General features: G+C 43.6%; 1 protein-coding gene across 1 annotated transcript in view; it reads right to left on the reverse strand.

The window, feature by feature from the left end:
* Positions 1-24,139, reverse strand: part of LOC144267066 (E3 ubiquitin-protein ligase rnf213-alpha-like) — a 174,163-nt gene that overhangs the window by 98,935 nt on the left and 51,089 nt on the right. The window contains exons 16-27 of the mRNA XM_077820731.1: positions 23,803-24,068; positions 20,316-20,536; positions 19,019-19,213; positions 16,872-17,070; positions 15,558-15,622; positions 11,715-11,910; positions 8,627-8,749; positions 8,447-8,545; positions 3,644-3,772; positions 2,165-2,369; positions 1,220-1,399; positions 472-603 (exon numbers count right to left, since the gene is read on the reverse strand). Coding sequence (XP_077676857.1) covers positions 472-603; positions 1,220-1,399; positions 2,165-2,369; positions 3,644-3,772; positions 8,447-8,545; positions 8,627-8,749; positions 11,715-11,910; positions 15,558-15,622; positions 16,872-17,070; positions 19,019-19,213; positions 20,316-20,536; positions 23,803-24,068 — 2,010 coding nt within the window. The remainder of the gene's footprint in view (positions 1-471; positions 604-1,219; positions 1,400-2,164; positions 2,370-3,643; positions 3,773-8,446; positions 8,546-8,626; positions 8,750-11,714; positions 11,911-15,557; positions 15,623-16,871; positions 17,071-19,018; positions 19,214-20,315; positions 20,537-23,802; positions 24,069-24,139) is intronic.

Genomic DNA, 24,139 nt, shown 5'->3' on the forward strand with positions numbered 1-24,139 from the left:
ACAGCTGTGCATATCTCTCTATCAGTGTTACAGAGGGCGAACAATTTATGAGTTTACCCTGTATAAGCTTTATACAGGGTAAAACGGATTTATTTGGGGTTTGGACCCCATTAGGAGTTGGGCATCTGAGTGTCAGAGACAGGAACACTTTTTAAGCCTCCTTCAGTTAAGCCTGCAGCTGTTCCGGGACATGGTTCTGACTTGGGTCTGGGTTTGCAGCAGGCTAGCGTGTCTGGCTCAAACCAGGCAGGACACTGAAGTCCCAAGCTGCCAGGGCAAAAAAGCAGGGGCAGAAGTAATCTCAACACATCAGTTGGCAGTTCCCAAGGGGTTTTCTGTGATCCAACCCATCACACCCCAGTAAGTGTGTAAGTGTGTAAGAAATTCTATTATTATTATTCATCACACATCCAGTAAGTGTGTAAGAAATTCTATTATTATGTACTGTAGGAGAACAGAACAGGATGGTACCATTTATGATGCCCAAGATGCAGCTGCATAGATACAGAAATGCTCGTCTTTGCTCTGTCTGCTTTTTCAGCTGCTCAAACTCATTTCTTCTGACATCCAGCACTTCCTTTATATATTGAGAATAAGATGGCTCTGGAAAAGAGATACACAAGATTTTTGAGACAATCTCTATGATATGGGGAAGGTGCTCTGAATTTAACTGATGCAACAACAAATATCTGCCTGAGTCTGCAAAGTGCCTCAAATAATAGCACTGAGAACTACTGGGTGGAGCTTATGTTGTGGGAAGAGCTTGGAAGAGAACTTTTGTCCCTCAACTTCTTACAAATCATACAAACATTTTGCAAGCAGCATGAAGTATTGGAGTTCCTGATATAATCAGCATAAATAGCCAAAACTGAATATTGTAAATGTCTAGAATGTAACTGCATTTTTAAAATAAATGGTAAGGGTGCTGCAAATATCTAGCTGCTACCAGGTGTTCATAAAGAAGGAGTGTTTTAACTTAAAAAATGTCAATCCATCACATTTAACACAGTGGTTTTCAATTACCCCCCCCCCATATTTTAAGACTCCACCTTTGAATATTTTATTTATTAACAACAACTGGTTTTATGATATTCTATAGAAGTTGCAATAACATACGGTTTGCATTTTATATTCATTTTTCTTTTCTGAATGTATTAGAAAAAAAATTAATATGTTTAAGGCACCTCTTAGGGATAAAAGTATGAAGCTGCAAACTCACCGATGAGAGTCAGCATCTCGGCAAACTCCTGTGTGTGTTGCAGAATGGCAGGTAGCATCTCGAATGGGATGTCTCCAGAAAATAAACTAAGACCCACAAAGGAGAACAACTCAGACACCTTTGAAAGCAGCAGTTGTGCGTCTCTGTTGATTTGATTTTGAACCTTGGGCTTCAAATTTTCTGCAAAATACAAAAATACAAAAAATATAGTGAGATACTGGGAATGATTTCAGAAAATGCACTGGAGTTTTCTTCTTTATTTTAACAACAAACCCCAGAAAATGTTAACAGTTTCTCACTTCCTTGACTTCATTGGGACAACTCAGCTGCATTATGATAAGCCCTGGCATACTCCTAAGTAGAGCTGGGCAAATAATAGATTTATCAGTTCACCGGTAATTCCAAAAAAATCCGGGGGAAAATCATTTTGAGTAGACCCGAAATTGAAATTTTTTGAAACGTTTGGTGAATCAAAAAGTTGAAATAATTTTATTTCCTGGCAAAACCATTTTGTTATGGGTTTGTGTGCTTTTAATGTTTTTTTTTAATTTTATTTTTATAAAATTGAAGGTAATTTCAACATAAACAGTTGTTTCAAACTCAAAAATTGAAACTTTTTTTCGAAAATGTCAAAACAAAACATTTCAATTTTTTTTTGTTCCCCCCCCCATCAAAACAGTTTGGTGAAATGGACACAAATTCATAAAACGATGATGCTGAATCTATATTTTTTGCCAAAAAAAGGTTGTGTCTAAAAAATGTTAACCATTTTTAGTCTTAAATCTCTAAGGGCCAGATTTTCAAATGCATTTAAGGCATCTACAGCTGGAGATAGATGACTAGTGGGATTTGGCACCCAGCCAACTCCTTTTCACTTAACTATGATCCCAATAAGTTGAACCCATTCTGAGATCACTGGAACAAAATGTCCACATAGAAACTCACGGACAGCTGAGATAATATCCAAGCCCATGGAGGAGTTGAGTAGCCATTTGAGAACTCTGGCTGTGTTCTCTTCAAACCGGTTAGCATTCGCTATCTGATTCAATTCTTCAGTCCACGTACTTTCAATGATAATAGATACGATTTGTGCAAGAACTGGCTTGTTTGTCTTTGAAAATTTGTGAAGAATTTCTTTCAACATTGACTTCTATAAGAAAGAATATTTTCTAACTATATGGGTAGAGATATTTTACACACACACACACACACAGAGCTTAAAACCATCTCTCAAATTCTGCTGATGTTTTTGTACAGTGTATAAAGCACTACTCACGTCTGTAACATAACTACAGCTGAGGAAATAATGGATTTTTGGGTTTAGGGGCTGAACTAAAACCCCTTTATTAAGTTTCTTGTTGAACTTAAAACTCAGAAAATGCCATTTTGAATCAAACAGTTTCTGGTTGACTCAAAAATTAATTATTTAAAGGCAGGGGCAACTCGTGGGAGGGGAGAAGTGGGTCACATGATGGCCTGCACGTTGGCGTGGCCCACGGTGAGCCCCACACACACACTTTTCCAGAGGTGCCCCCCCCCCTCCGCAGCGTTGCCACTGTTTAAAGGATTTTGATCTGATTTAAGTCAACCAAAACATTTTAGTCAACTTGAATAGTCAGGGTTTAGCTGATAGCCATATTTGGGGTCGGGAAGGAATTTTCCTCCAGGGCAGATTGGAAGAGGCCCTGGAGGGTTTTCGCCTTCCCCTGTAGCATGGGGCACGGTTCACTTGCTGGAGGATTCTCTGCTCCTTGAAGTCTTTAAACCATGATTTGAGGACTTCAATAGCACAGACATAGGTGAAAGGTTTTTTGCAGGAGTGGTGGGTGAAATTCTGTGGCCTGCGTTGTGCAGGAGGTCTGACTAGATGATCATAATGGTCCCTTCTGACCTTAATATCTATGAATCTATGAATAGACATTGTTTTTGAGTTTTTCATTTTGATTTGGCTATTTTGGGATGTTTTGCACTTTTTGGGGGGGTCCATGTGTATTTTTTTTAATTGACCAACTTTGAGAATAAAATGCCATTTCAAAATGAAAAGTCGCAATGTTTTGAAAAAGCGAAAATGTTCAATTTTTATGATTTTTTTCAGTTTTCCCCCCAGAACTATTTGTTGAATTTGACCCAAATTTGTGAATAGCTTTGGAGCTCCAAAAAATGCATTTTGGGGGCAGAAAAACTATTTGCCCCTCCAAAAAATTGCCCCTTATAACACCTATTAATCATTTAGTAACACTTTATAATCTATTTGTAAGTGTTCCCCTCATATAAAGCGTGACCAATAGTATAATAAACATGCACAAAACCATCCAACATGGCAGAGTGGGGAACAGAGCTCAGGATTTCCTGGCTTCTGGTCCCTCTCTTCAGTGAAGGTCAGGCAGGTGCTACACAGGAGGGAAGAGAGAGATTCTGCTATACCTTGCTTTTTGTCAGCCCTTTGATACTCTGAATGATGTGTTGTGAAAAGCAGTTTTCCAATTCTGTATCTCGGAACTTGTTAATGTTAATGAAAACCAAGTAGTGATCAAACAGATGTTTATGGTTCACCTAGAACAAGGAAACATTTGTTATGCAACCATCCTTTATACCCTCAGAAAAACCTTTCTTAAAGCTCATGATGAGTCAGATAGGAACATAACAACGGCCACACTGACCAATGGTACTCCTGGGGGAATTCTGTGCCAAAAAATTAAAAATTCTGCGCACAATATTTTAAAATTCTGCACATTTTATTTGTTAAAATAACACTACATAATCACATCAGATTCAATTATTTTGGTAATTTATTTCAAAATACCTGTCAGCAAGTATGTCTGTAACAATACAGACACATGAAAGATTTTCCCCCAGGAGTAGAGAGTTAAAGAAACCCCTATGACAACCCAAGTTCCTGTTTCTCTGCCCCCTCCCCTGGCCAGAGCCCAGCCAGGAGGCTAGACACCCACAACTCCTCTCAGGCAGAGCCCAGCTGTGGGGGGCCCCCTTGTCCAGATACCCACAGCCTCTCCCCCCCCCCCCCCCGAGAGCCCAGCCACCCACCGCTTGCCCCTCAGGACACAGGGATCCAGAGGTAGAAACAGCCTGATGCTGGGTCCCAGGTTTGTGTGGAGTTTGCTGCGCACCACCCTCTCCTTCTCTCAGGGCATGCTGGGAACAGCAGCAGGAACCCTCTAGCTCCTTCCCCTTCCCTCCCAGCAGTGTCTTCTATGTGCGAGCTGGGCTCTGCCAGGTCCAGAGGCCCCTAGTGGCAGTCAGCAGCACTGCAACCCATTTCTGTAGGGGAAAGGAAACTCTGTGCAAAAAACATTAATTTCTGCAAAATTCTGCATTGTGCAGTGGCGCAGAATTCCCCCAGGAGTACCATGGTTCAGCTAACCTAGGATACCGGGCTAGATGAACCATTGTACTCCTGGGGGAGTGGCCAATGCCAGGTGCTTCAAAGGTAACAAACAGATCAGGGCAATTATCAAGTGATCCTTCCCCTGTCATCAGATCCTCAGCTGGTGTAAATCAGTAGGTCCACACTGGAGTCACACCAACATATACCAGCTGAGGACATCATTCGCTGCAATGTCAAGTGGGGGTGAAATGACACCTGATCATGCCCCTGATGGTAGCAATTTACATTTCCTTTGCACAGATGTAAATGATGCACAGGTTGCAAATCCATGAGGAATCAGGTCATAGATTTCAAGACCAGAAGGACCATTGTGATCATCTAGTCTGACGGCCTGTATAATACAGGCCAGAGAAGGGGAGGTAACTTACCTGTAACTGGAGATTCTTCAAGATGTGTGGTCCCTATCTGTATTGCACTGAAGGGTGCCCAGAGCTGGAGCTTTTCAAAGTACTGGTATCCATCAGTCTGTGCATGTGCCCTTACATTGCCTTACACTGTGGTTTTGCCTGAGGCAATAAAGGGCGGGGTGGACTGACTGTGTCTTCGGTTCCTTCTTCACTGCAGACCTATCAGATCCGCAGCAAAGGGGAAGGAGGGTGGGTTTGGAATACAGATAGGGACCACACATCTCAAAGAAGCTCCAGTTACAGGTAAATAACCTCCCCTTCTTCTTCAAGTAATTAACAAGCAGTACCTAGGTAGGCGGGGGTGTGAGGAAGACAATGGAATCGTTGAGGGAGAACAAACAAGGGTAGGAAGTTCAGAGACTTACAGAACTTTCAGAAACAAGAAAATTACTACTGAACACCATGGAAGATCCTGTCTACATGTAGTACCCAGACATGGGTGCTGGAGGGGGCAGGGGTGTTTTTGGTTGGAAACTGCCAAAATGGTGTCTCCAGCTGTTAACTCTATGAAACTCTCAGAAACAAGAAACTACTACATAAACCATTAAAATTCCTAACTAAAGAGTAAAAACCATTTTATTTGGAAAATGCATCACCAAGGATGAGAGGCCAGCAGAATCTGTGACTGAGACCACGCGGCAGTAAGAAGGAACTGAAGACGCAGTCAGTCCACCCCATCCTTTATCATCTTGGGCAAAACCACCAGGCAATGTAAGGACACATGCATGGACCAACAGTCACCACTACACTGAAAAACTCTGGGTGCATGGTTCACACGCATTGCCTTCAGTGAAATTCAACAGGGACCCTCCATCACTGAAAGAACTTCCCTGATTTCTTCCCTTTAAAAAAGGGAAGAAGGAGGATCCTGGGAACTACAGGCCACTCAGCCTCACCTCAGTCCCTGGAAAAATCATGGAGCAGGTCCTCAAAGAATCAATCCTGAAGCACTTGCATGAGAGGAAAGTGATCAGGAACAGCCAGCATGGATTCACCAAGGGAAGGTCATGCCTGACTAATCTAATCGCCTTTTATGGTGAGATTACTGGTTCTGTGGATGAAGGGAAAGCAGTGGATGTATTGTTTCTTGACTTTAGCAAAGCTTTTGACACGGTCTCCCACAGTATTCTTGTCAGCAAGTTAAGGAAGTATGGGCTGGATGAATGCATTATAAGGTGGGTAGAAAGCTGGCTAGATTGTCGGGCTCAACGGGTAGTGATCAATGGCTCCATGTCTAGTTGGCAGCCGGTATCAAGTGGAGTGCCCCAAGGGTCGGTCCTGGGGCTGGTTTTGTTCAATATCTTCATAAATGATCTGGAGGATGGTGTGGATTGCACTCTCAGCAAATTTGCAGATGATACTAAACTGGGAGGAGTGGTAGATAAGCTGGAGGGGAGGGATAGGATACAGAAGGACCTAGACAAATTGGAGGATTGGGCCAAAAGAAATCTGATGAGGTTCAATAAGGATAAGTGCAGGGTCCTGCACTTAGGATGGAAGAACCCAATGCACAGCTACAGACTAGGGACCGAATGGCTAGGCAGCAGTTCTGCGGAAAAGGACCTAGGGGTGACAGTGGACGAGAAGCTGGATATGAGTCAGCAGTGTGCCCTTGTTGCCAAGAAGGCCAATGGCATTTTGGGATGTATAAGTAGGGGCATAGCGAGCAGATCGAGGGACGTGATCGTTCCCCTCTATTCGACATTGGTGAGGCCTCATCTGGAGTACTGTGTCCAGTTTTGGGCCCCACACTACAAGAAGGATGTGGATAAATTGGAGAGAGTCCAGCGAAGGGCAACAAAAATGATTAGGGGTCTAGAACACATGACTTATGAAGAGAGGCTGAGGGAGCTGGGATTGTTTAGCCTGCAGAAAAGAAGAATGAGGGGGGATTTGATAGCTGCTTTCAACTACCTGAAAGGGGGTTCCAAAGAGGATGGCTCTAGACTGTTCTCAATGGTAGCAGATGACAGAACGAGGAGTAATGGTCTCAAGTTGCAGTGGGGGAGGTTTAGATTGGATATTAGGAAAAACTTTTTCACTAAGAGGGTGGTGAAACACTGGAATGCGTTGCCTAGGGAGGTGGTGGAATCTCCTTCCTTAGAGGTTTTCAAGGTCAGGCTTGACAAAGCCCTGGCTGGGATGATTTAACTGGGAATTGGTCCTGCTTCAAGCAGGGGGTTGGACTAGATGACCTTCTGGGGTCCCTTCCAACCCTGATATTCTATGATTCTATGATTTAATTCCTATTTGAACTAGAGCAGGTATCTTAGAAAAAACATCCAAACTTGATTTTAAAATTGCCAGTGATGGAGAATCCACCAAAACACTTGGTAAATTGTTCCAATGGTTTATTCCCCTCACTGATAACATTTTACACATTTCCAGTCTGAATTTGTCTAGCTTCAACTTCCAGCCATTGGATTATATTAGACCTTTCTCTGTTAGACTGAAGAGCCCATTATTTAATATTTGTTCCCCATGTAGGTGCTTAGAGACTGTGATCAAGTCACCCCTTAACCTTCTCATCTAGCCCCTCATCATCTCGTGCTTATACAGCTGTAACCTCCTCCTCTCTGGCCTGGACAAATCCCATCTTCTTCACTGAATCTGTTCAAAACCCTGCCACAAGGATCATTGTCCTGGCTCGTCACTTTGCTCACATCACACCCAACACTGTGGCATTTTCTCTGCTCCATCATATCAAGCACAAAGTACTTGTCTTCACTTTCATGGACCTGCACTGCTGGTACTCACCCTGCCTCTCATCTCTCTTTTTCTAAATATTTCCTTAAACACAACTGATGCTATGATGCCTAGAGCTGTGTGAATCATGGTTGTGGGGTTATTTTGGTTTGCTGACAATTCCAGAAAAAATCAGGAACAATATTTGTTTTGGGTCAAACATTTCATTTTGATTTCAAGCATGTTTAAACTATTTTTAAAAAAATAAAATCAAAGGAAATTTCTAAATGAAAAGTCACAGTTCAAATCAAAAACTTGAAACGTTTCAGTTGATAAATATCAAAACAAAAATGTTGTTTTTTTTCTGTTTGGTTTGGTTTTGTTTTCAACCAACCAAAGCAACTGAGGGAAATCAACACAAACTTGCAATATTGTTTTGATGTCACCGAATTTGCTTTTTTCAGCAAAAAAATTTTGTCCAAAAATGTTCCCCAACTCTACTTTCAAGGACCTTCACAGCTGGTCCCTACTCTGTCCCTCATACTCCATCTCCCTCTAAATCTCTCCTTAAAAACAATGGATGCTGTGATGGTCCCCCATGGTACGCTGCTACTGTTGCTTATTCTTCCAATAATAATCATCCCACTGCTCTCTTCCCATCTGTCTGTACCTCCGTTTCAGTTCTCTGAGGGAAAGACCATCTTTCTGATTTTCAGTTAGTCAACTCACCCTTTTTATCCACTCCGCAAACAAAGATTTAATAAGTTTTTGCCAGTCACGGGTCCACTCTTCACAGAACAGCCCAGTGGAAATGAGCTGCTGCCATTTCTAAGAACAGAATAAACCTATCAGTTGACTACTTTTAATAGGAATGAAAAAATCAGTTTCACTGGGATTTTTTGGACTCACGTCAATATAATCAAAAAAGACTTTTTCCTGTTCAGACAATTTGGGGAATAACTCCTTGATCCATGATTCTGCTACATTCATAAATTCCTTGAGCCCCTGGGTCCGCTTAAGGTCCTGGAAATCCTTGAAAATAAAAAAAGAAGCAAGTTACAGAAGTGGTAAACTCAGCTTTTCATCTCCTTTATAGACATTAAATCAAACACTTGAAAAGAAAGTCACCAATTTCAAGACTGCATTTCAAGATTTGGTACTATTCAGAAGCCTAAATATCAGGTCATTGGAAAATTCAGTTGTGCAAAACTCATTATCAGATGGCTGGAGAAACGACAGATTTAAGTAGTTCTGGGAGCTACAAGAGAAAATAACTGAAACCAAGGGCCTGTCTACATTGGGAAGCTACTGCGCTGAAACTTTCTTGCTCAAGGGTGTGAAAACTCACCCCCCCCCCCAAGCGCAACAAGCGTCAGTGCTGTAAAGCACCAGTGTAGACAGGATCCGAGTGCTGGGAGCGCAAAGTGGTTTACCTAGAGCGCTGGGAGAGCTGTCTTCCCGGTGCTCACGTACGACCACACTGTCCCTTTAAGCACTGCCATGGCAGTGCTTTAAACTGCTAAGCGTAGACTTAGCTCAAGAGACAAATTGGGCCAAGTTGAAGTGATTCAGTGAGCAAACCCTTTTTTTTAGGTTTCAGAGTAACAGCCGTGTTAGTCTGTATTCGCATCCGATGAAGTAAGCTGTAGCTCACGAAAGCTCATGCTCAAATAAATTGGTTAGTCTCTAAGGTGCCAAAAGTACTCCTTTTTTTAGGGTTGCCATCTTGCGCTTCAGAATCTAAACTTAATTAAAAATAAAGTCATTCTTCTAAGGCCTTAAGGGTGCTAATAAACCCTCCGAATTGTGAACAAAGCGCAATTCATAGTTTGATAGATTTAGGAGTCAGAAGGGACCATCGTCATGACCTGGTCTGACCTCCTGTAAACAGAGGCCAGAGAACTTTCCCAAAATAATTCCTGTTTGAACTAGAGTATATCTTTAAAAAAAAAAATCCAATCTTGATTTAAAAGCTGCTAGTGACAGGGAGAATATTTCAGTGGGGTGTTAACTCTGAATCATAGAATATCAGGGTTGGAAGGGACCTCAGGAGGTCATCTAGTCCAAGTCCCCGCTTAAAGCAGGACCAAGCCCCAGTTTTTGCCCCAGATCCCTAAATGGCCCCCTCAGGGACTGAACTCACAACCCTGGGTTTAGCAGGCCAATGCTCAAACCACTGAGCTATCCCTCCCCATTGTAATTGAAGCCTCATTGTAATTGAAAGGACCACATTGTCAGCTATTTTACTGCTGATCAAAACATCGAAGAGATGAGGTCACATTGTGAAGCTTCTCCACTATCTACTGAGAAGCACTTTCTTGCGCCCTTCCAGAGCATCTACACTTAAATCTCTGAAAGCCAGGCAGTTTCAGAATTAATGTAACACAAACTTAAACCTCTGAAAACCAGGAAATACAGTGTTAACGTCCAAGCCACCCCCACAAAACAACCTTAAATCTTTGAGCAATGTATGCCCCAACACCCCCAACAACACACACATCAGCGCTCTGCCCTGACAGATGCAACAGAAAGTGTGAGCACTGTAGGACACAGTCTAACACATAGGCACCGACTCGGTGGGTGCTCCGGGGCTCGAGTACCCATAGAAAAAAAAATTGTGGGTACTCAGTGCCCACTGGCAGCCAGCTCCTCCTGCCCCTCAGCACCTCCCATCTGCTGGCGGCCTCGCCGATCGACTCCTTCCCCTCCCCTGCAACGCCTCCTGCCTACCACGATAAGCTGTTCAGCGGCATGCAAGAGGCACTGGGGGGAGGGACCAGAGCAGGGGCAGGAAGATGTGGGGCAGGGTGGAAAGAGGCAGGGCAGGGGTGGTGCTTTGGGAGACGGGTGGAGTGGGGGTGGGGCCTGGGGTGGAGCGGGAGTCGAGCACCCCGCCCCTCCTGCCCCCGGGAACTCAGAAACTCAGCGCCTCTGGTCTAACATGTTCTCTTTTCTAGAGCAAAATTCAGTTTTCAGTCAGGCGTAGCAAACAGGAGCTACCTACCCCTGGCCTACACCCCAACACTGAGCCTGCTCTACACAAACCACCCCTGACAGGCAAACAGTTCCCTGCCCTTCACCTGTGCACAGAGAATTCCTCCTGAGACGTTGCTTTCGCTTGCCCCTTACTGTGCCTCAGAGACCACAGGATGTGTGCGACCAGATTACTGACCACCCCCACCGCTACTGACACAGGCTAATGACCTCAGCCCTCATCCTGGATCCCTCACGTTACACATGCACTGTGCCTCAGATCGCAGTCACCGCCCTTCCAATCTGCTCCAATGAATCTCTCCACCACGCAGTACAGCTGCACTTAACACAATGTGGCGGGATTAGTTGGAACAGGCTGGCAGAGCTGGTTGATCAGTAGCTGGTGTAAATTGGCAACAGCTCCACTGCAGTCAATGATACCACAGCTGGTATGAATCATCCAAAGGTCCACTGGAATCAATGGAGCTCTGGCAATCAGAGGAGGACCTGGCCCACTGAGTGCACACTAGGAAATTGTATAGCAAGATTCCACCATTGCTACCACTGGTTCAACAGTGGGAGCCCTGGTGTAGACAAGGCTCCGGAGGTTTCTGGCATGTTTGCCATGCTTCCAATTAGCCTGCTCTGAGCAGTTTTATTTGAGAAGGTTTATGCGGGTTCTCTGCCAGATCACATATGGCACCTCAATGACAATTCATGGTTTTACAAATGGACATTTTTGGCACAGCAAAGTTCGTGGCCGCTAACAAGGGTATGAGCATCCTGAAAGAAACCTTGGAACATTTAGAGAAAATTCCTCATAAAATCATAGAGTATCAGGGTTGAAAGGGACCTCAGGAGGTCATCTAGTCCAACCCCTTGCTCAAAGCAGGACCAATCCCCAATTTTTGCCCCAGATCCCAAATGGCCCCCTCACGGATTGAACTCACAACCCTGGGTTTAGCAAGCCAATGCTCAAACCACTGAGCTATCCCTCATCAATAACTTAAAATGTTCATTTTACCCGTTTGGTTTGCAGTAAATCTTCTGTTCCAGAGAACAATTCAAAAATCTGCAGTGACGTCATCACGGGGTTGAATGGTATTTTCTTTGGGTGTTTCAAGAACTTTCTCACCAAAGTAAATGTTAAATTAAGGCACTGCAGAACATCCTCCAACTCCTTTGGCTGCAGAGCATCCTCTGCACTTCCTGTCTGACGTCTGTGGATACAGCAAAGGAAATAGCATTGAAAACTCAGCTCTTCAATAATTTATGGCAGGGTTTATCTTCAAATCAACAACTCTGGAGAGGGTACATCTATACCAGGTGTAGCAATGGGCGTAAATCAGCTATGTATGCAGTATACGACACCATCCTATAATTATAGGATTGGAAAAGGTCCCACATTACACCAAGGATTAGCAATAGCTACATTGTATTGTAAATTACTGTTTTTAAAACAGGAAACAGGAAAAGCCATTTGTTTAATTCTTGAAGTGCCACTCAAAGCAATTCAGGTCTGGGGTCTGTAACACTGCACCCTAATTAAAACTCTTATTTAACTAAGATTATCATGGCAAAATCTTGTGTGTCCTGTTCACAGCCTCGTTGCCTGTGTTCAATCCAGGTGAGAATGTGTTCGGTCACTTGGCAGTTACCCACTCAGTAGGTCACCTTGAAGACAATGTCTCTAATAAATGCAGCAATGTATCTCATCTGGTAGTTTATCACCCAAACAGAAAAATTCCACCGATGGCCTGTTGCTCTGAAGAGGGGTATCAGCACATTGGCAGATAAAATATATTTGAGGTGGACACACCACGGTGTGGTCAGAAAGAAGGTACCATAAAATCCGTTGTCATCGTTGGTAGCCTGCCAGGCTAACCAAGCCGTCATAGGCGCCGACTCCGTAGGTTGGAACACCCATGGGGAAAAATTAGTGGATGCTCTGCACCCACCGGCAGCCAAGCTCTCCTCAACCCCTGCCCCACCCCCTCCTCCCCTTAGCACGCCACGTCCCCGCTCCTCCGCCTACCTCCCAGAGCTTCCGCCCTGGCCGCCATCAAACAGCTGTTTGGCAGCGTTAGCACACTCCGGGAAGGAGGGGAGGAGTGGGAAGATGGTGCGCTCAGGGGAGGAGGCAAAGAAGAGGTGGGGTCAGGGCAGGGATTTGGGGAAGGGGTTGGAATGGGGGTGGGGCAGGGGTGGGAAGAGGCAGGGCAGGGGCAGGGCCTCATGGAAGGGGTGGAGTGGAGGTGGGGCCGGGGGCGGAGTGGGGTCGAGCACCCATGGGAAAGTGGGGAGGTAAGCGCCTATGCTAGCAATAGGCTTGGATGTAGAGGGTAACATATAGTGAAGTGGCTGGTATTCTATTATTGCAATATACCTTAAATCTACTCTTTTGGTCAATTGGAGTGCAGGATCACAGGGTTAAATTTTTGCCAAACCCCAAAGGCACATATACACCTATACTAATTAAGTAGGTGGCAATTCCCATTTTCCTGTTATCTATTGTGTTAAGGATAAAGTCCTCATCTTATGTAATAGGGACAAGGGTTCATTAACACCCATAGCCCAGTGGGCTAGTTGGCCTTTGTTATATTCACTGCTACTGCAGCCCAGTGGGCTAGCTTGCCTTTATTATATTTACTGCTTTACATTATATTCTGCTTTGCATTATATTCAGCAGTAATGCAGGCAACCTACAGGCCTGTATCCTGGAAGACATTAGCTTCTACAAGTTAGCATAAGGCTTAAGGCCTATGAACTTTGAACAGATAAACATTGCACAAATAAACAGCCCAACAGAAAACCCCAAGTATTTGGGGAGCTGAAAATAAAGGTTAAGGGCCTCAGTACATCTGTAGATGTAATGTGTTTGAGACAGACACTGTTTTGTGTGGTAAGGCTGACCAAGTGGAAGACTCTGATGGAGAGGGTGACCTATGCTGGAAATAGCCAATTTTGCATGGTAACCAATTGTAAGGAGACCTCATAAAAATTATTAACGATATGTATAAAGCCAAACAAGCTATTACCCAATTAATGAATGAAGGTGATGAGTCTTCAACAATCCCCAAGGTAGATTTTGAAGTAAAAGACTGGGTTACGGTCCAAGGAATTGCAATAGAGATTATTTTCATTATTTTAGGTTGCACTCAGTGTAAATTCAATTGGTATAAGCAAAAAAAACCTAAACAGGTACCAAACATTAATGATGGTAAATATATATATATATGGTACCCATTCCAAAAATGCACTAGGGTCTAGAGTATCATCTTCATGATACCCTTCCTCCACCCCAAGCAGTGGAAAATGGCATTGAAACTGTTCCCACAGATGTTTGACCATCTACATCTGTACCTGTGTGATGAGGTTCATTTACAAAGGGGGGCGTGTAGCCTATAGGCTAGCCTGTTTGCTTGCCTATATATCTTTTCTTATAAGTTTCTTATTTTCTTATAGGTTTGATTATTTGTTTTATTAATAGGTTGAGCTAAGGCAAAGTTAGCAAACATATGTCCGGGACCTTTCACCCAGATAGCAAAGTTAGTATACACACTGATGAGCTGCCAAAATCTTAACAACGGGTTCCCTATAAAAAGTTCTGATTTAAGGGATGTGCCCCAGTATGTATTTTTTGTATCCACAGGGTTATCATACGTCCGCATTTGCCCGGGAGGAATTTTTAAAATTCAGGGCAGGGCATGTGGGATCAGGAGCCCCAGGGCCAGGGGAGCAGCAGCAGCAACAGGGCTCCTGCAGCGCAGCGCTCCTGGTGGCCGGAGGAGGATTTACATCACTTCCCGGCCGGAGCCCATCAAAGCCTCAGCGCCCCCTGCAGGGAAGCAGGTTAACAACCGGTTCTAAAACCGTTTAAAAATTTAACAACCGGTTCGCGAGAACCGGTGAGAACCAGCTCCAGCTCACCACTGAGTATACATATATTTGGGACCTTTCACCTAGATAGGTGGTTATGAGCTAATGCATAAGGTCCATGTATGGCTATGACTTTTAGCATAGAGGATGCATTAAAGCAGGTTAGCATAGGGGCTTTCCTAAGTTCATACCCTTTTAAACTTAACAGATACACCACAACTTGGAACTTGGAAAGAACCAAAATAAGCAAGTAGGACAGAAACAACAAATGTGATACCTAACCACAAAAGGGCCATGGTAACGAATTGACATATATGATACTAAGTTAAGATCACTGATGTACTAACCTATAGGAAAAAGACATTCCAATATTAGTAAGATGAGGAAAGCAAATAAGGAAAAGGGGGGAAATCCCCTACTAAATATGCATCTAACATAGTGGTGTCAGCATAACATATTATAAAAGTGGCATCCCAGCCTAGGGAAGGTAGGAGAAAGAGATGTAGTCATTGGGAGGTGCCAGAATGATGGCCACTGGCAATGGTGGGGAAGGTGATGGTGATGAGGAAGATGATGGCTAACACTTCAGGTTGTTCTGCAAGGGATGATGTGAGTATCTGGAAGTGCAGATGTACATTCTGTAGCATCTCTATTTTACTAAGTTGGGGTGTTTGTGACTGTGCTAAATGTACTAATAAACTATATTTGTAAATATAAAAGAGTTCCTATAGTGTGAGTTGTTGCAACTGTGCACATTGGGGTTCCCAACTATATAACAATTTAAATAATACTGGGCCTGATCTTGGGACAAGAACCTGTCAACCCTCAAAGTGATAACTGGGGATTCTTAAGTAATCTATATAATTAATACACAATCTAAAGATCAGGCAACAGCACCATCACCTCCTCCTGCATCTCCCCATGATGGTGGTGGCTGCTTTCTGTTTCTTTGCTACCTTGTTAAGAAGTTTGGATGTAAAATACTCACCTGGTACCAAGCCAAGCCTCTGTCCTTCTGGCAATGTCCTGCAAAGCTACATTGACATCACTTTCCTGAAACCACAGAAAGAGCGCATAGCATGGAAACGGGTCAACTTTAAAGCTCATCACAAATTACATCTCTTCCATGGAGAACTTCAACTTTTTGGAAGAAAGAAAGAAAGAAAGAAAGAAAGAAAGAAAGAAAGAAAGAAAGAAAGAAAGAAAGCCCAGTGTCTTCAGGTGAAAGCCAAAACCTTTTGGATATTTGTTTCTCCTATGAACAATCAAAAATTTTACACCAAAAGGAAAAACAAAACAAAGATTTGTTGAAAACCCAAACTTTCTTGAAAAACAGTTTTGACAGAAAATTTTCAGTGAGCCCTAGTCACCTTTATCCTCCCAGACTTTGCAGATCCTGCACCTCGCATGGCTAAGCCACACCTAAGGATCATGTACTCCATGCCCAAAATATTTAGCTTGTGTCCTGATCCAGCTCCCATTGAAATCAATGGACAAATTCTCATTACACTGGTGTGACAGCACCTCTAGACTTAAAGCTGATTAAGTTCAATAGTGGTAGGGTTACCAGATAGCAACTGAGAAAAAACTGGACAGGGGGTGGGGGGTAATAGGCACCTATATGAGAAAAAGTCCCCAAAAATGGGACTGTCCCTTTAAAAATGGGACATCTGGTCACCCTAAATGGTGGAGACTGAGCCCTATGCTATTCAGTTAGACAAGCTGTGGTGGGAAGGCTTGGGTTGGGAAACAAGCAATGAAACCCAAGCAAGGCACCTCACCAAGGCCTTACAGGAAATTACTAGGGCTGCTCAAAAGTTTTCCTCCAGCATTTTGTTCCAATGGAAAATTGTAGTTTTGACTAAATGAAAGTTTCACCAAAGGTGAAATTGACAATTCCAATTTTTTGTCAAGAAACACTACACACACACCTCTAAAATTTGCGATTTGGGTCATTTTTTCAATTTTTGGCCCTTTATGGCTGCAAAAAATTTTGGGCTCAGTTGGTGAAATCTGAAAAAATTTCACTATCTGGGATTTTGTTTTTTTGATGAAAAGTCAAAATTTTTGACAGGAATTTTGATTAAATTATTTTTTCCTGTTTTTGTCTAAATTCCCAGATTCAATTCTAGTGTCCCTTAGACCCCTGTCCCCCAATATTTGCCCCCTTCTTTATTTTGTTTTAATTTACATTTTCCATAGGAAAAACAAAGATTTTATGACCAGCTAGAAAATATGGTTTAGGAAATAAAGATTAATGGGAGGTGGCCCCATTAACGTGCTTGTTGTCCGTCAACCTTACGTTTATTCCGCGACCCTCTGCTAGGCGACTGGTGATCCGCTGGTAGACGTTGTTCAAAAGAAGCTGCAGGGGCACATAAATGTGAGGAACAGGCTCTCTACAAAAATTCTTCAGGGCAAGCATCTCAATGACTTTCTCTGCCAGAGGAGCGCAGCTCCCGATGAAGGTCTGATGGTCTTTTATCATCGCCAGAACTTTCCTGTACAGGTGGGATATAGCTCGATGTTAATAAAAGTCTGCATTTGGGGAGGTATTTGCTGTGGGCAGACTGGTTTATTTTTTTAAACTACACTAACTACACTAGCTATCATTACAGTTTTGGCCCAAGGAGCAGGACAAGAGGCAATGGGTTCAAACTACAGCTTAGCAGATTTAGATGAAATCTCAGGAAAAACTTCTCAGGAGTAATTCTCTCCTCAATACTGTTGCTTTACAGTGACCTGCAAAGGAAAACAAAAATTGGGCTGGCGATGTTTGTGGCCTCTTTAGGATGGATGATGATTTGTACTGTTCTGTGCTATAGCTGCTGTTCATGTCAGTCACTTGCAAGACAGCATGTTGTATTTTGTATATGTCTACAGTGTGATGTTTGAACATCTATAAAACTACTGATTATAGACTGGAGTGGTTCTTGGTGAATTCATCAACTTGTGGATTGATTAAGAATAACTACTTGTCCAGCTCTGAGAAACACTGTCTAAGGTAAAAGTAGACCTGAAAGGAACCTAGAATTAAAAATATAGATTAATAGATTCATAAATTCTGAGGCCAGAAGGACCACTGTGATTATCTGTTCTGACCTCCTGTATAACACAGACCACAGGACTTCCTTGAAATGATTCCTTTTTGAATTACAGCAGACCTTTTAGAGAAACATCCAGTCTTGATTTATACAGTAAATTGCCACTGGTGGAGAATCCACCACAGTCCTTGGTAAATTCTTCCAATAATTAACTACTCTCACTATTCAAAACTTATGCTATTTCTAGTCTAAATTTGTCTAGCTTCAACATCCAGCCATTGGATCTTGTTATTCCTTTGGGCTGGTCTACACAACCGCGGTAAATCAATCTTAACTTACGCAACTTCAGTTACATGAATAGCGTAACTGAAGTCGAGGTTGTTAGATCCATTTACCGCGGTGGCTACATTGCGCTGTGTCGATGGGAGAGTGTCTCCTGTTGACTTCGTTTATGCTTCTCAAGGAGCTGGAGTATACAAATTGATGAGGGAGTGCTCTTCCATTGATTTAGCATGTCTTCACCAGACCCACTAAATCGACACTCACTGCATCGATTGCAGCAGTACCAATCTACCGGCAAATGTAGACATACCCTTTGTCTGCTAGACTGAAGAGTCCTCTATTCTCAAATTGCTGTTCCCCATGCAGATACTTATAGACAGTGATCAAGTCACCTCATAAACTTCTCTTTGTTAAGCTAAATAGATTGAGCTCCTGGAATCTCTCACTATAAGGCCTTTACAATCCTTTAATAATTCTCCTGGCTCTTTTTTGAACCCTCTTGAATTTCTCAAAATTAGTAAGCTCACACTCCCTGGGCTCAATAAAAAGGGTTATCCTAATGAAATCCCTCTCCAATATTGCCTGTAACATTAATCAAATTGGCAAATTTAGTTTACTAGATTTCAGCTTTAAAATCTAAAATCAGCAAATTCATAACATAGACACTCCCGTCCCATGGTGGAATCTCCATCACTGAGAATTTTTAAATCAAGTTTAGATGGTTTTCTAAATGGTCGGCTCTAGTTTGAATAGGAATTAATTCAGGGAAGTCCTCTGGCCTCTGTTAAACCAGAGTCAGACTAAATGATCACAATGGTCTTTTCTGGCCTTGGGATCTATGAACCAAAGCACTCTGAAGCCACATCATTATCCCCATGTTACAGATGTAGGAACAGAGGAGGTGAAGGGATTTGCCCAAGGTCTCCTAGCAAACCAATGGCATGTCCAGGACCCAGGCCAGTTGCTCTAACCACTAGCCCACACAGTCTTCAGGGGTACTACCCATTTGGAGGCAGCAAGCAAAGTGCTTCCAAATCATTATACCACAAATAATGATATTTACATTTTGCGAGACAAAAGAACGACAACGTTCTTTCACAGAATATTTCCCTTGTAGACTCACGTTTGCTTCTCTTCATCATGCCTCAGCTGAGCAAAGGGCAGAGACTGCATGTCTTCTGAAGTTAAAGGGTCCTCTGCCTTTTCAAATGATTCCCTTTGAATTTCATACAGCAAAGGAAGCAGCCAGACCCAACACGTGCTCTTAGAGTTTTTGGAGCTTTGGATGCAAACATGCTTCAGAGCTAAAATACATTCCCTGCAATGACGGGGATGCAAAATGTTAAACAAACAAACAAAAAAATTCCTTGTATTCAGACAAATTGTATCCACAATTACGTCAGTGCATCTCTTAATGAGTTTGAACTTCAGCTGCAAACTGGGTGGCTGGATGGACGACAAGGCAAAGATACTACATGCAGCTGTACAAATAGGGCCGTGGTCGTTTTGAGAGCTGCGTGAATAATTGATGTTTTTGTTCCAAAATATTGGGGGGGGGGATATTTGGTTCAGGTAGAACCGAATGCGAAAATTCCAAAAAATTTCAACGAATCCAAAAAGTCTATTTTGGGTCAAATGAAACATGGCACTCAACCCAAAACAGTTTGTTTCCAGGCATTTTAAAGGGCTAGCCACAAAACAGCCAGAGGAGGACATGCTGCCTGCTGTTGACTTTTTGTCCCGCTTTGTAAATTCTGTTTTCTGATAATAAGGTTGCAGTAGCTGGAAAGCTGGCAGATGTTCCTCCCCTCACATCTGTATGTCCATCTTCCCTGGATTCAATGGGCATTCTACAAACCACAGGTTAGAGACTCCTGCACCTAAGACCATCACAGAAAACAGGTTTGGGCTCTTGTGTCAATCGGCTTAATGCAGATTGGGCAGCCCTACCAGAGCTCTCACCCATCTGGGGACAGCACCTCTAGCAGCCAACTGGAGACCTGTTCCTTGGAAGCACTAACCCTCTGCTCCCATTGACTTTAAGGCTGTCAGATCTGAGGGATAGACTAGGTTTCCATCTGACGAACATTAGAGGAGAGCTAGGACTCATTACCTGCCACACAGCAGCCTCTAAATTTGGTCTTGCTGGTTCAGATTGTGGTTTCTAGGTGCTACTGCAGTACAAATAATAAACTATAGTAATTGTCACTCTAGGGTTAACCCTGAAGAGGGTGATCCCATGCTGAGCCCCTATTATACATAATGAAAATCCATAAACAATTAAGTCTTCTACTTTCCAAGCTGTGTGCTTTGCAAATATGTCAGTTCAGAGCATTTAAAGGGAAGTAAATGTGTTACCTTTAAAACCACAGACAGAGTTCAAGCAAATAAAACTAAATATATAGTGAGTTAGATATTACCTTTTTCTTGGTTCTTTCAGGTTCATGAATTTGCCTTCCTGCAAGCCAACATTTTGGGCCATTTGTTCAATCTTGCTCATGGCCTCTGCACTTATATGGATACTGTGGTGAAATACTGTGCATAATGCAAAGAGGAGAACATCCATTGCTGAAATAGCAGGATTCTGAAATTTGGGGTTTCCGAGTACATTTTCAATGAATTTGCGGATGTAGTCATAAACCTAGACAAACACAGTAATAACATGCATATTTTACCGGAAGCATCAGACATGCCTGAAATACAGTTCTCCCAGCATTGTCTCAGCTGCACTGGCCAGTGGATGGGGACGGATGATAGAGGAGGTATTTACCATTACTTGCAGAGTGGAAAGGTGGCCTTGAGGCTAAAGGCTCTAGCATAGTATTCAGGAGACGTATGTTCAATTCCTCCCTTTGCTACAGACTTCCTGTATGACTTGGTCAAGTCAGTTAATCTCAAACTTTTCTATTTACATTGTAAGATCTTCAAGGCAGGGACTGTTCTTGAGTTTGTGACTGTTCAGCACCTGTGTGACAGGACCCCAAACTTGGTCACTATGTGTTTGTGCAGCACCCAGCACAATGAAGCCCCCATCTTGGTTACTACGGCCTGGTCTGCACCTAAAATTTCGGTTGACCTAGCTATGTCACTCAGGGGTGTGAAAAGTGTACACACCTGAGAGATTCAGTTAAGCCAACCTAAGCCTCAGTGTAGACACTGCTAGGTCAACAGAAGAATTCTTCTGTCGACCAAGCTACCACCTCTTGCAGGGGTGGATTAACTACAGAGATGGGAAAACACCTTCTGTAGCTATAGGAAGTGGGTACCCTACGGCGGAAAGGCTGCAGCGCAGTAGCTGTACTACTGTAGCACCTGTAGTGTAGACAGAGCCTGTGTGTCTACATAGCCACTTCTCACCATGGTATGAGTGCCTTTATCAGAACCGTAGACAGGATGGAAGCTCTGCTTTGTGGAGGATTTTGAAATTTGGCTTCGTTCTGAATTAGAACAAAACCCAAACATTTCAAAGCCCACATGAGTAGAGACACTGTCTGCTTGTTTTCTGTCAGAAGAAGCTATAAATACAGATTCTAGGAAAGATCCTTCATCTATGGACTGTTTGGACTCTTACAGGGAAGTGTACCAGATGTAAAGCGGAGATCACCAGAGACAATCTGGGTACCCTGAAAGACTTTTGGGAGACTGGCAGTTTATTACATCACTGCCAGTTTGGAATTAGAAACTGTGATTCACACGTGCATATATTTTACCTGCTTTAACCTCTCAATAACTCTCATTTCCTTTTCTTAGCTAATAAACTTTTAGTTTACTATAGGATTGGCTGCCAGGGTGGTCTTTGGTGTAAGATCTGGAGTACCATTTGACCTGGGATAAGTGACTGGTCTCTTGGGACTGGGAGCAAACTGATGTGGTGTTATTTTTGGTTTAAGTGACAATTTATCACAAAGTCCAGGTTGTCTGGGTGGCAAGATAGACTGGAGTGTCTAAAGGGACTCTCTGGTAAGACTAGTATAATGATCCAGGATACACATTTGTCACTGGCTTGGTGAAATCTAATTATAGAACACACCACCAGTCTGGGGTGTCTGCCCTGTTTTCTGACAATCTGCCCTGAGGTCATCACTCACAGTTGTGAGCCACTCCAGACAACGTGACAGCGCTCACTCTGTTCTATGTTTTAGAACTCCCCAGAAACGAGTCAGAGCAGTGGTGTGTGTAGCTGAGACTGGTCTGTCTGTGTATAGTTAAAAGAAAAGGAGGACTTGTGGCACCTTAGAGACTAACCAATTTATTTGAGCATGAGCTTTCGTGAGCTACAGCTCACTTCATCAGATGCATACCGTGGTATGCATCTGATGAAGTGAGCTGTAGCTCACGAAAGCTCATGCTCAAATAAATTGGTTAGTCTCTAAGGTGCCACATGTACTCCTTTTCTTTTTGCGAATACAGACTAACACGGCTGTTACTCTGAAACCTGTGTATAGTTAGTAAACATGGCTATTTGGGACCTAGCTGCACCTGTCTGGATTCTTCATATTGTTACTGTGTAAAGATCAAGGGACACAACAGACAGTCTCTGCCCTATGACTGGTTTAGGTATTGGATGTAAGGGACCGGGGCGCAGGCAGCCTTGCCTAGCAGTTGCAGCTGAGCTGAGGTCTGCCCACCAGGGACAGGAGTCGCCAGGCCAGGAGCCAGGTCCCATAAACAAGAGTCAGGGTCAGAGCCAGGCTGTGGTCGGAGGCCGGAGATCAGAGGTAGTACCAGGTTGGAATCAAGAGGCAGGAATCAGGGTCAAAGTCAGGCTGGAGTCAGAGACCAGGAGACAAAGCAAAGTCTGGCATTGCAGCAGGCCAAGATCTGGGTGGTTTCCCAAACAAATTCCTAGGGCAACACCTGGGATTATAAGGGGCACTTGGGCAAACAGAGGGCTGCAGGGGTACTGTCATTCTGGCTCTTGTGGGCGGTACTTCGTGTTGCACCTACTCTCCACAGTGCGCCCTGGCTGTATCTTTCCCTGGCCTGGGTTCTAGTCCCCAGGCCCTTACGGTAGGGCTTGATTAGAGCAGCAGGTTTGTCACAGTGCAGAAAATGTCACAGATACCAGGATTTCTCCACTTGTCCGTGACTTCCTGAAGGTGGGTCCCTGGCTCAGCGCTGAAGGGAGCATGTGATGGGGAGGCAGCAGGGCCAAACCTGAGCAAATGCTGCTGCAGCCACACGCTTTAGATCACAACTCCCAGAGTGGGGAGCTGGGGACCAGCCACACAAAAGAGCTGCCTGAGCCTGGGCTGAGTGCGGGGCAGGGCCTTGCCCCCTCCCCAAGCGGAGATTAGGGTTGTGGTGTTGGGGCAGAGGGGGCTGCTATGGGTGGTCAATGCCCCCTCATTTGTCAGGGCATCATTTATCCAAATTCATGGAGCAAACACTAAACCTATGAATTTTACGATATTGACCATGACCGCTCTGTGATTTTTGATTAAAAAAAATGCCATGACACATCTGCAGCCCTCATCATAATGAATGAGATTTTGCCAAATTTAAAGCCACCCTGCCTTTTATGGAGGCAGCTTGTTCAAGAATAAACTCTGGAAATCAGGTCCAAAGCTGGTACAGATGATTCTTGTGGCAGCCCAGTCCAGCTCCCATGAAAGCTGATGGAAATCCTTCCATCTCAACAGGAGTTAGATTGGGCCGTTAGGATCTCATCCAAAGCCCGTGAAGTCAATGGAAAGACTGCTGTAACTCCAATGGGCTGCTGTAACTCCAGTGAGCAGACCCTGAGGCTGGAGAGGGAAAGAACACCAAAAGTAACGTTCAGCTTTTAATGATTCTTGGATGATTGTCAATGCACCATGCACAGGTAGAGCTATCTCCAGAAAGGTTCAGTGGGGGCCTTTCCAGCTATTGTGGAGCTGCCATGAGAGATGGGCACTGCTCACTTACCTTTGTCTCGTCAAAGTCAGTTTGGTGATCATTTATTTTTCGCTCTGCATCACCGATGTTGCTGGTTTTCAAGCACTCCTTGTAGCAGTCAAGCTTCCTTTCCACATCACCAAAGTCCTTTCGGTGAGAAAGTTCTCGGTACAGCTCATTTTCCAGGAACTGTAGGATAGGCTCACTAGCTTTCTCTTTGGACTTTCCTCTTGATAAAAAGCCAAACCAGGACTTTTCTGGAAACTGACAGATGTCATCAAATTGGGTCCACATACCTAGTGGGAAATAAACATGTATACACCTTCAAATAAATGCTTGTAAACTTTCAAACTTGCAAGGGAGCAGA

This window comes from Eretmochelys imbricata, chromosome 6 (assembly GCF_965152235.1).
Source record: "Eretmochelys imbricata isolate rEreImb1 chromosome 6, rEreImb1.hap1, whole genome shotgun sequence".
In the NCBI taxonomy this organism is placed as follows: Eukaryota; Metazoa; Chordata; order Testudines; family Cheloniidae; genus Eretmochelys; species Eretmochelys imbricata.